Source organism: Pristiophorus japonicus, unplaced genomic scaffold, assembly GCF_044704955.1.
Source record: "Pristiophorus japonicus isolate sPriJap1 unplaced genomic scaffold, sPriJap1.hap1 HAP1_SCAFFOLD_118, whole genome shotgun sequence".
In the NCBI taxonomy this organism is placed as follows: domain Eukaryota; kingdom Metazoa; phylum Chordata; class Chondrichthyes; family Pristiophoridae; genus Pristiophorus; species Pristiophorus japonicus.
In genome coordinates, this window is record NW_027250842.1 from 537,563 (window position 1) to 552,562 (window position 15,000).

General features: G+C 55.8%; 1 protein-coding gene across 3 annotated transcripts in view; it reads right to left on the reverse strand.

Moving 5' to 3' along the window:
- LOC139242048 (phosphorylase b kinase gamma catalytic chain, skeletal muscle/heart isoform-like) overlaps positions 1-15,000 on the reverse strand; it is a 68,013-nt gene that overhangs the window by 14,363 nt on the left and 38,650 nt on the right. For all 3 annotated transcript variants that reach the window (XM_070870188.1, XM_070870186.1, XM_070870187.1), the window contains 2 exons: positions 14,212-14,375; positions 7,333-7,423 (listed from right to left, as the gene is read on the reverse strand). In XM_070870188.1, the coding sequence (XP_070726289.1) occupies positions 7,333-7,423; positions 14,212-14,375 (255 nt within the window). The remainder of the gene's footprint in view (positions 1-7,332; positions 7,424-14,211; positions 14,376-15,000) is intronic.

Below are 15,000 nucleotides of genomic sequence, written 5' to 3' on the forward strand. Positions count from 1 at the left end.
TTGCAATAAAGGCCAAGATTCCATTGGCCCTTCCTGATCACTTGCTGTACCTGCATACTATCCTTTTGTGTTTCATGCACAAGTAACCCCAGGTCCCTCTGTACTGCAGCATTTTGTAATCTTTCTCCATTTAAATACTACTTCTATTGTTCCTATCAAAGCAGATCACCTCCCATTTTCCTACATTGTACTCGAGCTGCTAAATTTTGGCCCACTCACTTAGCCTGTCTTTATCCCTTTACAGACTCTCTGCATCCTCCTCACAACTTGCTTTCCCACCCATCTTTGTATCATCAGCCAATTTGGCTACATTACACTTGGTCCCTTCATCCAAGTCATTAATATATAGATTGTAAATAGTTTAGGCCCCAGCACTGATCCCTGCGGCAGCCCATTCATCACTGTTTGCCAACCGGAAAACAACACATTTATCCCGACTCTCTGTTTTCGGTTAGTTAGCCAATCCTCTATCCATGCTAATATATTACCCCCAACCCCGTGAACTTTTATCTTGTGCAGTAACCTTTTATGTGGCACCTTGTCGTATGCCTTCTGGAAATCCAAATACACCACATCCACTGGTTCCCCTTTATCCATCATCATCACAGGCAGTCCCTCGGAATCGTGGAAGACTTGCTTCCACTCCTGAAGTGAGTCCTTAGGTGACTGAACAGTCCAATACGGGAACCACAGTCCCTGTCACAGGTGGGACAGACAGACGTTGAGGGAAGGGGAGGGTGGGACTGGTTTGCCGCACGCTCCTTCCGCTGCCTGCGCTTGGTTTCTGCACGCTCTCGGTGACGAGACTCGAGGTGCTCAGCGCCCTCCCGGATGCACTTCCTCCACTGAGGGCGGACTGGTCTTTGGGCCCAGGGACTCCCAGGTGTCGGTGGGGATGTTGCACTTTATATCAGGGAGGGCTTTGAGGGTGGTCCCTTGTAACGTTTCCTCTGCCCACCTTTGGCCCGTTTGCCCGTGAAGGAGTTCCGAGTAGAGCGCTTGCTTTGGGGAGTCTCGTGTTTCTGGGGGACATGCGGACAATGTGGCCCTGCCCAGCGGAGCTGGTCGAGTGTGGTCAGTGCTTCGATGCTGGGGATGTTGGGCCTGGTCGAGGACGCTAACGTTGGTGCGTCTGTCCTCCCGGGGGATTTGCAGGATCTTGCGGAGACAGCGTTGGTGGTATTTCTCCAGCGACTCGAGGTGTCTACTGTACATGGTCCGTGTCTCTGAGCCACACAGGAGGGCGGGTATCACTACAGCCCTGTGGACCATGAGCTGGGGGTGAGATACCTACTGTACACGGTCCGTGTCTCTGGGCCACACAGGAGGGCGGGTATCACTACAGCCCTGTGGACCATGAGCTGGGGGTGAGATACCTACTGTACATGGTCCATGTCTCTGAGCCACACAGGAGGGCAGGTATCACTACAGCCCTGTAGACCATGAGCTGGGGGTGAGATACCTACTGTACACGGTCCGTGTCTCTGGGCCACACAGGAGGGCGGGTATCACTACAGCCCTGTGGACCATGAGCTGGGGGTGAGATACCTACTGTACATGGTCCATGTCTCTGAGCCACACAGGAGGGCAGGTATCACTACAGCCCTGTAGACCATGAGCTGGGGGTGAGATACCTACTGTACATGGTCCGTGTCTCTGAGCCACACAGGAGGGCGGGTATCACTACAGCCCTGTAGACCATGAGCTGGCTGGTGGATTGGAGGGCCTGGTCTTCAAACACTCTTCGCGACAACTACAGGAAAAATGCAGGGAGCAGAGCCAGCCCTTATACACGACCTTCATCGACCTTACAAAGGCCTTTGACACTGTCAATCGCGAGGGTCTATGGAGCCAAATTGGTCTATGGAGCATTTCGGATGCCCCCAAATGTTGGTCACCTTCCTCTGACTGCTCCTCGACGACATGTAGGCCCCTTTAACCACCCTGCTCGTTACATCCTCAAACAACTAATACATTTGTCAAACACGATTTCCCTTTCATCAAACCACGCTGACTCTGCTTCACTGCATTATAGAAACATAGAAAATCGGTGCAGGAGTAGGCCATTCGGCCCTTCTAGCCTGCACCGCCATTCAATGAGTTCATGGTTGTCGGAGGGGCAGTACTGAGGGAGAGGCAGTACTGAAGGAGAGCTGCACTGTCGGAGGGGCAGTACTGAGGGAGAGCCGCACTGTCGGAGGGGCAGTACTGAGGGAGTGCCGCACTGTCGGAGGGGCAGTACTGAGGGAGAGCTGCACTGTCGGAGGGGCAGTACTGAGGGAGTGCCGCACTGTCGGAGGGGCAGTACTGAGGGAGAGCCGCACTGTCGGAGGGGCAGTACTGAGGGAGAGCTGCACTGTCGGAGGGGCAGTACTGAGGGAGCGCCGCACTGTCGGAGGGGCAGTACTGAGGGAGTGCTGCACTGTCGGAGGGGCAGTACTGAGGGAGAGCTGCACTGTCGGAGGGGCAGTACTGAGGGAGAGCTGCACTGTCGGAGGGGCAGTACTGAGGGAGCGCTGCACTGTCGGAGGGGCGGTACTGAGGGAGCACCGCACTATCGGAGGGGCAGTACTGAGGGAGAGCTGCACTGTCGGAGGGGCAGTACTGAAGGAGAGCTGCACTGTCGGAGGGGCAGTACTGAGGGAGTGCCGCACTGTCGGAGGGGCAGTACTGAGGGAGAGCTGCACTGTCGGAGGGGCAGTACTGGGGGAGTGTCGCACTGTCGGAGGGGCAGTACTGAGGGAGAGCTGCACTGTCGGAGGGGCAGTACTGAGGGAGAGCTGCACTGTCGGAGGGGCAGTACTGATGTCCCGCTATTGCTTCCTTAATGATGGACGGCAGCATTTTCCCAGTGACAGACGTTAGGCTCCCTGGTCTATAGTTTCCTGCTTTCTGTCTGCCTCCTTTCTTGAATAGGGGCGTTACATTTGAGGTTTTCCAGTCCGCTGGGACCTCGCAAGAATCCAGTGAATTTTGGTAAATTACAACCAATGCATCCACTATTTCTTTTAAGACCCGAGGATGTAAGCCATCAGGTCCAGGGGACTTGTCCACCTTTAGTCCTGTTAGTTTGCGTAGTACTTGTTCCTGTAGTGAAAGTTGTATGTTCCCGTCTCCCTTTTGCCCCTTCATTATCTATTATTATTGGGATTCTTTTAGTGTCTTCTACCGTGATGACAGATACAGAATATTTGTTCAAAGTGCACACAAACCCACACACACATCCCACATACCCCCCAACAGTGTGGTGCTCCCTCAGTACCGTCTCTCCCACAGTGCAGCGCTCCCTCAGTACTGCCCCTCCGACAGTGCGGTGCTCCCTCAGTACTGCCTCTCCCACAGTGCAGCACTCCCTCAGTACGGCCCCTCCGACAGTGCGGCACTCCCTCAGCACCGCCCCTCCGACACTCTCTCAGTACTGCCCCTCCGACAGTGCGGCGCTCCCTCAGTACTGCCCCTCCGACAGTGCGGCTCTCCCTCAGTACTGCCCCTCCGACAGTGCGGCTCTCCCTCAGTACTGCCCCTCCGACAGTGCGGCGCTCCCTCAGTACTGCCCCTCCGACAGTGCGGCGCTCCCTCAGTACTGCCCCTCCGACAGTGCGGCTCTCCCTCAGTACCGCCCCTCCGACAGTGCGGCGCTCCCTCAGTACTGCCCCTCCGACAGTGCGGCGCTCCCTCAGTACCGCCCCTCCGACAGTGCGGCGCTCCCTCAGTACTGCCCCTCCGACAGTGCGGCGCTCCCTCAGTACCGCCCCTCCGACAGTGCGGCGCTCCCTCAGTACTGCCCCTCCGACAGTGCGGCACTCCCTCAGTCCTGGCGGGCTCGAGTCTCAGCAGAATTGGGGCACAAACCCACGATATTATGACTCAAGAGAATGTTGCCCACGGAGCCAGGGCCGAGACAGAAAGATCCCAGACACTACTGGAAGAGGATCAGAGGATGGCAGGCGGTGGGGAAGGAAAAGAGTTCTGCCCTGCATCCTTTTGGTCGACATTGCTCCCTCAACCAAACGTCATGGAAAAGCCCAACCAATCCACCATTTCGTGGTCGTCAGCGGTTGGGCTAATGCCCAAATCGGCTGGCAGGTCAGCCCGCTGGACAACGTGGACCATTTCCCATACCTCGGGAGCCTCCCATCAACAAGAGCAGGCATTGGCGACGAGATACAACACCGCCTCCAGTGCGCCAGTGCAGCCTTCGGCCGCCTGAGGAAAAGTGTGTTCAAAGACCAGGCCCCTCAAATCCACCACCGAGCTCATGGTCCACAGGGCTGTAGTAATACCCGCCCTCCTGTATGGCTCAGAGACATGGACCATGTACAGTAGACACCTCGAGTCGCTGGAGAAATATCACCAACGCTGTCTCCGCAAGATCCTGCAAATCCCCCGGGAGGACAGACGCACCAACGTTAGCGTCCTCGACCAGGCCCAACATCCCCAGCATCGAAGCACTGACCACACTCGACCAGCTCCGCTGGGCAGGGCCACATTGTCCGCACGCCCCCCAGACACGAGACTCCCCAAAGCAAGCGCTCTACTCGGAACTCCTTCACGGGCAAACGGGCCAAAGGTGGGCAGAGGAAACGTTACAAGGGACCACCCTCAAAGCCCTCCCTGATATAAAGTGCAACATCCCCACCAACACCTGGGAGTCCCTGGGCCCAAAGACCAGTCCGCCCTCAGTGGAGGAAGTGCATCCGGGAGGGCGCTGAGCACCTCGAGTCTCGTCGCCGAGAGCGTGCAGAAACCAAGCGCAGGCAGCGGAAGGAGCGTGCGGCAAACCAGTCCCACCCTCCCCTTCCCTCAACGTCTGTCTGTCCCACCTGTGACAGGGACTGTGGCTCTCGTATTGGACTGTTCAGCTACTGAAGGACTCATTTTTGGAGTGGAAGCAAGTCTTCCTCGATTCCGAGGGGTTGCCTATGATGATGATACGTCCACAATAGCAGCTGCATGATGCAGAACAGAGCAGTTACGGGCCCGCCCGGGATGCTGCCCGTAACATAGGAACAGGAGGAGGCCGTTCAGCCATTCGTGCCTGACCCACCATTCAATGGGACTGGAGCACATAATCTCGGCTGACACGACAGTGCAGTACTGAGGGAGCGCTGCACTGTCGGAGGTGCCGTCTTTCAGATGAGATGTTAAACCGAGGCCCCGTCTGCTCTCTCAGGTGGACGTAAAAGATCCCATGGCCACTATTTTAAAGGAGAGCATGGGAGTTATCCCCGGTATCCTGGCCAATTGAGGGAGTGCAGCGAAGGTTCACCAGACTGATTACCGGGATGGCAGGACTGACATATGAGGAGAGACTGGATTGACTGGGCCTGTATTCACTGGAGTTCAGAAGAATGAGAGGGGATCTCATAGAAACATAAAATTCTGACGGGACTGGATGCAGGAAGAATGTTCCCGATGTTGGGGAAGTCCAGAACCAGGGCTCACAGTCTAAGGATAAGGGGTAAGCCATTTAGGACCGAGATGAGGAGAAACTTCTTCACCCAGAGAGTGGTGAACCTGTGGAATTCTCTACCACAGAAAGTTGTTGAGGCCAGTTCACTAAATATATTCAAAAGAGAGTTAGATGTGGCCCTTACGGCTAAAGGGATCGAGGGGTATGGAGAGAAAGCAGGAATGGGGCACTGAGGTGAATGATCAGCCATTGATCATATTGAATGGTGGTGCAGGCTCGAAGGGCCGAATGGCCTGCTCCTGCACCTATTGTCTATGTTTCTACGCTTCAATATTCATCCCTCAAAAAGAGTTTATCTGGGTCATTATCACATCGCTGTGTGTGTGGGAGCTTGCTGTGCGCAGGTTGGCTGCCGTGTTTCCCACAATACAACAGTGACCGCACTCCAAAAAGTACTTCATTGGCTGTAAAGCGCTTTGAGATGGCCGGCGGTCGTGAAAGGCGCCATATAAATTCAGTTCTTTCCCCCCCCCCCCCCCCCAATGGGATCGTGGCTGATCTGCGAGCTAACTCCCTGTAGCTGCTTTGGCCAATATCCCCGAAATACCTGGTCAACAGAAAGCTGGCAATCTCGGATTGAAAATGAACAATTGGATCGAGCGCCAATTGCCTTTTGGCGGGAGAGAGTTCCAAATTACTACCTCCCCTTTTGCGTGTCGAAGTATTTCCTAATTTCACTCCTCAAAAAGGTCTGACCCTAATTTTTCGGACTGTGCTCCCCGAGTCCTCAACTCCCCAACCAGCAGAAATAGTTTCTCTGTCGACCCTATCTGTCCCCCTTGATATTCCGAAAACTTGGCTCACATTTCCCACATTGGACCAGTGGCGACACTCCACGTGTACTTCATTGGCTGTAAAGCGCTTTGAAACATCCGGTGGTTGTGAGTGGCGCTGTGTAAATGAGCCCCTGGGCCTCCGACTGTTCGTGGGCCTGTGAGAGACCACCACCGCTATAAATAGAGCTGGACTCCGGGGGCCCTGGAACATGGAGGTGCGGCAAATGGTGGTACGGGGCCCCGAAGAGCCGAGCCCACGCTGCGACAACTGGAGACCTGCTCTGCTGCACGGGCCGCGTGCGCGCACGTATCGCGGTGTGAGCTGGGCCCGTGCTGCCCCCCCCCCTGGGCCACGAACTCGCGCCCGCCTCTCCTGGGCCCCCGATATCATCCTGGTAAACCCCGAGCCACACTCCGCCCCGGGCCGGTCTCTCCTTCCTCAAGTGCGGTGCTGACAGTGCTCCAACTGTGGGCTCACCAGGGCTGTGTCTCGCTGCAGCGTGACTTCGACCCACACTCGACCAGACCCGACATCCCCAGCATCGAAGCACTGACCACACTCGACCAGCTCCGCTGGGCAGGGCCACATTGTCCGCATGTCCCCCCCGAGACACGAGACTCCCCAAAGCAAAGCGCTCTCCTCGGAGCTCCTTCACGGGCAAACGAGCCAAAGGTGGGGCAGAGGGAACGTTACAAGGGACCCACCCTCAAAGTGCAACATCCCCCACCGACCCCTGGGCCCAAAGACCAGTCCCGCCCCCAAGTGGAGGGAGTGCATCCGGGAGGGGGCGCTGAGCACCTCGAGTCTCGTCGCCGAGAGCGCGCAGAAACCAAGCGCAGGCAGCGGAAGGAGCGTGCGGCAAACCAGTCCCACCCTCCCCTTACCCTCAACGTCTGTCTGTCCCGCCTGCGACAGGGACTGTGGCTCCCCGTATTGGGACTGTTCAGCCACCTGAGGACTCATGTTCAGAGTGGAGGCAAGTCTTCCTCGATTCCGAGGGACTGCCCCTGATGATGAGGAGCTACCTCCTTTGTACTCTCGTCCTCTGTAACCGACGCGACACTTGACGTGCGGGTACTCACATATCCACCTCTCTGCCGTAGCCCGGGTGGGTCTCGTCCATGGAACAGCTTAGCAACTCTGGAGACAAGTATCCTGGGGTCCCACACAGCTCTGAAAGGGGAGGGGGAAACAAATCGCAAGAGGCACAATTAGGTCAGAGAAAACACCCCCCTCACCCGCCCCTGCCACAAACACAATCTCTCAGCGCGGGAACGTTGGGAACTGGTCTCTGCCCCCGTTCATAGAAACATAGACAATAGGAGCGGTAAGTGGGCCATTCGGCCCCTCGAGCCTGCACCGCCATTCAATAAGATCATGGCCTGAACCTCTTATCTCAACACCATATTCCCGCTTTCTCCCCGTACCCCTTGATGCCTTTTGTGTCTAGAAATCTATCGATCTCCCTCTTAAATATATTCAGTGACTTGGTCTCCACAGCCTCCTGTGGTAGAGAATTCCACAGGTTCACCACCCTCTGAGTGAAAACATTTCTCCTCATCTCGGTCCGAAATTTCCTACCCCGTATCCTGAGACTGTGAGCCCTTGTTCTCGACTTCCCAGCCCCGGGGGAAACACCCTCCCCGCATCCAGTCTGTCCAACCCCGTCAGAATTTTATACCTTTCAATGAGATCCCCGCTCATTCTTCTAAACTCCAGTGAATACAGGCCTAGTCGACCCAATCTCTCCTCATACCACAGTCCTGCCATCCCAGGAATCAGTCTGGTGAACCTTCGCTGCACTCCCTCTATGGCAAGTATATCCTCTCTTAGGTAAGGGAGACCAAAACTGCTCACAATACTCCAGGTGCGGTCTCACCAAGGCCCTGTGTAACTGGATGACTTCTGTCAGGCCGACCCTTGACCCCTTTGGCCAACTTCTCAGGCCTTACTCCTTCACCGTGACACCCCCTTGCCCCCCGGGGTAACATTCCGGTCAACCTACACAGCCCCCCCCCCCCCCCCAATACCTCACCCGCCCCTCCCTCCCTCCCTCCCTCCTCTCCATTGTTTGTCTATCCTTCCTCCAACGGGAGAGGCCAAAGCTCCCAAGAGGCCTTGCTCAGGCCTGGTACTATAGTTCCGACATCCAACTCCCTGCTTTTGGACTCTGTGGGGATATAGACAGGCTAAGTGAGTGGTCAAGAACATGGCAAGTGGAACATAATGTGGAGAAAGGTGTGTTGGTGTTCAGTGGGACCTGGGTGCCCTTGTACACGAATCACAGAGTTAACACGCAGGTACAACAAGCAATTAAGAAAGCAAAAGGTATGCTGGCCTTTGAGAGGATTTGAGAGTAAAGACGTCTTACTGCAATTATACCGGGCCCTGGTGAGACCACACCTGAAGTACTGTGCACCGTTCTGGTCTCCTGACCTAAGGAAGGATATACTTGCCATTGAGGGAGTGCAGCGAAGGTTCACCAGACTGATTCCTGGGATGGGGGGGATTGCCCTATGAGGAGTGATTGAGTAGACTGGGCCGATATTCTCTGGAGTTTAGAAGAATGAGAGGGGATCTGATTGGAACACACACAATTCTTACAGGGGCTTGACAGGGTAGATACAGGGAGGGTGTTTCCCCCCCCGGGGCTGGGGAGTCTAGAACCAGGGCTCACACAGTCTCAGGATAAGGGGTCGGCCATTGAGGACTGAGATGAGGAGAAACGTCTTCACTCAGAGGGGGGTGAATCTCTGGAATTCTCTGCCCCAGAGGGCTGTGGGAGGCTCAGTCTTTGAGTATATTCAAGGCAGATTTTTTGGATATGAAGGGAATCGAGGGATATGGGGATCGGGCAGGGGAAGTGGAGTTGAGGTCAGAGGTCAGCCGTGATCTCATTGAATGGCGGAGCAGGCTCGAGGGGCCGAATGGCCGACTCCTGCTCCGATTTCTTATGTCCGTCGAGAAACACAATCCAAAGGCCCCAGGGCTGCAACCTCGGCCGAGTGCTGAGTTAGCCGACCTTGCCTGGTGTGGGACTGAACCCCCCCCCATACACGGGAGCAGGAAAGGCCCCGGCCTTGTCCTAAACTCACTAATTCGAGCGAGTTGCCGTGATCTGGAACGGTGCTCCCTGAAAGGGTGGCAGAAATCAGATTTAACAGCGGCTTTCAAAAGAGGAAATTGGACAAATAGTTGACAAGGAAAAACATTTTGCAGGGCTGCGGGGAAAGGGCAGGGGGGAGTGGAACTAATTGGGTTTGCTCTTCATCGATGGGCCGAATGGCCTCCTTCTGTGTGGGGTTGAGTGCGATTCTCTGCGTTGGGGCGGGGCTGCTGCAGGTTGCCTCAGTGCCCCAGGTTGAGGGGGACCAATGGGGTTCACTGTCCCGTTGACGTCTGCTGGAAGGAAACGTGAAGGCACGACGCACACAGCAGTCAAATATCCGACCCACACTCGTGTGCCCGGGCCGAGCCTTAAATATATCCATGCTATTTGCTTCAACAATAACTTGTAGTTATATTCTCATCCTGGGTTTATAAATCCCTCCGTGGCCTCACTCCTCCCTATCTCTGTAACCTCCTCCAGCCCCTACACCCCTCCCTATCTCTGTAACCTCCTCCAGCCCCTACACCCCTCCCTATCTCTGTAACCTCCTCCAGCCCCTACACCCCTCCCTATCTCTGTAACCTCCTCCAGTCCCTACACCCCTCCCTATCTCTGTAACCTCCTCCAGCCACTACACCCCTCCCTATCTCTGTAACCTCCTTCAGCCCCGACACCCCTCCCTATCTCTGTAACCTCCTCCAGTCCCTACACTCCTCCCTATCTCTGTAACCTCCTCCAGCCCCTACACCCCTCCCTATCTCTGTAACCTCCTCCAGCCCCCTACACCCCTCCCTATCTCTGTAACCTCCTCCAGCCCCTACACCCCTCCCTATCTCTGTAACCTCCTCCAGCCCCTACACCCCTCCCTATCTCTGTAACCTCCTCCAGCCCCTACACCCCTCCCTATCTCTGTAACCTCCTCCAGCCCCTACACCCCTCCCTATCTCTAACCTCCTCCAGCCCCTACACACCTCCCTATCTCTGTAACCTCCTCCAGCCCCTACACCCCTCCCTATCTCTGTAACCTCCTCCAGCCCCTACACCCCTCCCTATCTCTGTAACCTCCTCCAGCCCCTACACACCTCCCTATCTCTGTAATCCCCTCGAGCCCCACAATCCCCTCCCCGCGGTGTCTGCACTCCTCTAATTCTGCCCCCCTGATTATAATCGCTCCACCATCGGTGGCCGTGCCTTCTGTTGCCTGGGCCCCGAGCTCTGGAACTCCCTCCCTAAACCCCTCCGCCTCTCGACCTCTCTCTCCTCCTTCGAGACGCTCCTTAAAACCGACCTCTTTGACCCAGCTTTTGGTCACCTGCGGTAATTTATTCTTCTGTGGCTCGGAGTCAAATTTATTTGTCTTAAAAACATTCATATGAAGAGCCTCTGGACGTTTTACTACGTTAAAGGCACTATGTGAACACAAGTTTTTGTTGTTGTAGAGTGCTTTTCCCATACCTCGGGAGTCTCTTATCAACAAGAGCAGACATTGGCGACGAGATACAACACCGCCTCCAGTGTGCCAGTGCAGCCTTCGGCCGCCTGAGGAAGAGAGTGTTTGAAGACCAGGCCCTCAAATCCACCACCCAGCTCATGGTCTACAGGGCTGTAGTGATACCCGCCCTCCTGTGTGGCTCAGAGACATGGACCATGTACAGTAGGTATCTCACCCCCAGCTCATGGTCTACAGGGCTGTAGTGATACCCGCCCTCCTGTATGGCTCAGAGACACGGACCATGTACAGTAGGTATCTCACCCCCAGCTCATGGTCTACAGGGCTGTAGTGATACCCGCCCTCCTGTGTGGCTCAGAGACACGGACCATGTACAGTAGACACCTCAAGTCGCTGGAGAAATACCACCAACGCTGTCTCCGCAAGATCCTGCAAATCCCCCGGGAGGACAGACGCACCAACGTTAGCGTCCTCGACCAGGCCCAACATCCCCAGCCATCGAAGCACTGACCACACTCGACCAGCTCCGCTGGGCAGGGCCACATTGTCCGCATGTCCCCCAGACACGAGACTCCCCAAAGCGAGCGCTCTACTCGGGAACTCCTTCACGGGCAAACGAGCCAAAGGTGGGCAGAGGAAACGTTACAAGGGACCACCCTCAAAGCCCTCCCTGATATAAAGTGCAACATCCCCACCGACACCTGGGAGTCCCTGGGCCCAAAGACCAGTCCGCCCTCAGTGGAGGGAGTGCATCCGGGAGGGGGCGCTGAGCACCTCGAGTCTCGTCGCCGAGAGCATGCAGAAACCAAGCGCAGGCAGCGGAAGGAGCGTGCGGCAAACCAGTCCCACCCTCCCCTTCCCTCAACGTCTGTCTGTCCCACCTGTGACAGGGACTGTGGTTCCTGTATTGGACTGTTCAGCCACCGAAGGACTCACGTTAAGAGTGGAAGCAAGTCTTCCTCGATTCCGAGGGACTGCCTGTGAAGATGATGGTCATCTGCTGTAATTGATTTGGTGTTAAATTTATTTGTTTTGTCTTAAAACACTCCTGTGAAGTGTCTCGCGACGTTTTACTACGTTAAAGGCACTATATCTTTGCAAGTTTTTGTTGTTGCTACACAGCGCCTTTAAGAGTAAAACATCCCAAGATGTTACTTAGGAACATTATAAAAGAATATTTGACACCAAGCCACTCAAGGTTAGATGACGAGGTCGGTTTTAAGGAGCGGCTTAAAGGAGAAAAGAGAGGTGGAGAGGTTTAGGGAGAGAGTTCCAAAGCTTGGGGCCCAGGCAACAGAAGGCACGGCCACCGATGGTGGAGAGATTATAATCAGGGATGGTCAAGAGGGCACAATTAGAGGAGCGCAGACATCGAGGGTTGTGGGGCTGGAGGAGGTTAGAGATAGGGAGGGGGCGAGGCCCATGGAGGGATTTGAACACCAAGGATGAGAATTTTGAAATCGAGGTGTTGTTTAACCGGGAGCCAATGTAGGTCAGCGAGCACAGGGAGGTGATGGGTGAGCGGGACTCGGTGTGAGTTAGGACACGGGGCAGCGAGCACAGGGAGGTGATGGGTGAGCGGGACTCGGTGTGAGTTAGGACACGGGGCAGCGAGCACAGGGAGGTGATGGGTGAGCGGGACTCGGTGTGAGTTAGGACACGGGGTCAGTGAGCACAGGGGGTGATGGGTGAGCGGGACTCGGTGTGAGTTAGGACACGGGAGCAGTGAGCACAGGGGGTGATGGGTGAGCGGGACTGGGTGTGAGTTAGGACACGGGGCAACGAGCACAGGGGGTGATGGGTGAGTGGGACTGGGTGTGAGTTAGGACACGGGGTCAGTGAGCACAGGGGGTGATGGGTGAGCGGGACTCGGTGTGAGTTAGGACACGGGGCAGTGAGCACAGGGGGTGATGGGTGAGCGGGACTCGGTGTAAGTTAGGACACGGGGCAGTGAGCACAGGGGGTGATGGGTGAACGGGACTGGGTGCGAGTTAGGACACGGGGGCAGCCGAGTTTTGGATCACCTCTAGTTTACGTCGGGTAGAACGTGGGAGGCCGGCCAGGTTGGAATAGTCGAGTCTAGAGGTAACAAAGGCACGGATGAGGGCTTCAGCAGCGGATGAGCTGAGGCAGGGGGCGGAGACGGGCGATGTTATGGAGGGGGAAAAACAGGCGGTTTTAGTTATGCTGCAGATATGTGGTCGGAAGCGAGGTTGCGAACAGTCTGGTTCAGCCAAGTGTGGTCTAACCCAGGTACATGGAGACAGGAGTTGGGGAGAGGGATGGAGTCAGTGGCTGGGGAACGCAGTTTGTGGCGGGGACTGAAGATAATGGCTTCGGCCTTCCCAATATTTAGTTCCAGGGCCAAAGACTAGGCAGTTGGGAGTTTGAAAGTGCAGTTCTAAGTGAATCGGAAGATAACTTTTTCCAGGGGCAGACACAGAAGGATGTTGAGTTGAGATGGGGAAGGGGGATATGAGTGGAGAATGATACAAGGAAGCCATTAGAAAAGGCCTCATCTGTGATTAACATGATGGGAGTAGCGAGGCCTCGTGAGACGGCAAGGTCAAGGGGTTGGTGGCCGTGAATATACGTGGATGGACAGATGAAGGGAGAATGTGCCACATTCTAACCACTCTCTGGATAAAGAGGTTCCTCCTGAATTCCCGACTGGATCTATGCGACCATCTTATATTGATGGCTCCGACTTCTGGTCTCGCTCGCAAGTCTCTACGTCTAGCCTAGCGAACCCCTTTCATAATCTTAAAGACCTCGATCAGGTCTCTCCTCAGTCCTCTCTTTTGCAGCGAAAAGTGCCCCACCCTGTTCAGTCTATCCCGACAGGTATAATCTCTCAGTTCTGGAGGCCAGAACTGTGCACGGTGCTCCAAGTGTGGTCTAACCAAGGTATATGGAGACCAGAACTGTGCACAGTGCTCCAAGTGCGGTCTATCCAGAGCAGAACTGTGCACAGTGCCCCAAGTGTGGTCTAACCAAGGTATATGGAGACCAGAACTGTGCACAGTGCTCCAAGTGTGGTCTAACCAGACCAGAACTGTGCACAGTGCTCCAAGTGTGGTCTAACCAGACCAGAACTGTGCACAGTGCTCCAAGTGTGGTCTAACCAGACCAGAACTGTATACAGTGCTCCAAGTGTGGTCTAACCAGACCAGAACTGTGCACGGTGCTCCAAGTGTGGTCTAACCAGACCAGAACTGTGCACGGTGCTCCAAGTGTGGTCTAACCAGACCAGAACTGTGCACAGTGCTCCAAGTGTGGTCTAACCAGACCAGAACTGTGCACAGTGCTCCAAGTGTGGTTTAACCAAGACTCGATACAAGTTTAATATAACTGCTCTTTCCCAACCCTGGGAATACATTCCCGGAGTGACAGAGCCCTCACCTCGGAGCGTCTGGCCGGGCTTCAGCTGATAGGAAAAGCCGAAGTCGGAAAGCCGGATATTCGCCTGGTCGTCCAGCAGAATGTTCTCGGGTTTGACGTCCCGATGGACGATGTTTCGACTGTGCAGGTACTGGAGCGCCTCAAGTAGCTCCCTCATCATTCTCCTGCGAGTGAGCGGAGGGAGGGAGATTAGCAACGAGAAGCCACACAACCACAACACTGACAGATTGAGGCCCACATTCTGCCGCGACTTCAGTCAGGCCTGGCTCGGCCGATTTCTCTCAGACCTCGGAGTGCGAAGGTCGTGGATTTGAGCCGCACACAACTCAGAGACATGAGCCCCCAGGCGACCACTCCCCGCTTGCCGGTACTGAGGGAGCGCCACACTGTCGGAGGGGCGGTACTGAGGGAGCGCCGCACTGTCGGAGGGGCGGTACTGAGGGAGTGTCGTACTGCACTGTCGGAGGGGCGGTACTGAGGGAGCGCCGCACTGTCGGAGGGGCAGTACTGAGGGAGTGCCGCACTGTCGGAGGGGCGGTACTGAGGGAGCGCCGCACTGCACTGTCGGAAGGGCAGTACTGAGGGAGCGCCGCATTGTCGGAGGGGCAGTACTGAGGGAGTGCCGCACTGTCGGAGGGGCGGTACTGAGGGAGCGCCGCACTGTCGGAGGGGCGGTACTGAGGGAGCGCCGCACTGTCGGAGGGGCGGTACTGAGGGAGCGCCGCACTGTCGGAGGGGCGGTACTGAGGGAGTGTCGTACTGCACTGTCGGAGGGGCGGTACTGAGGGA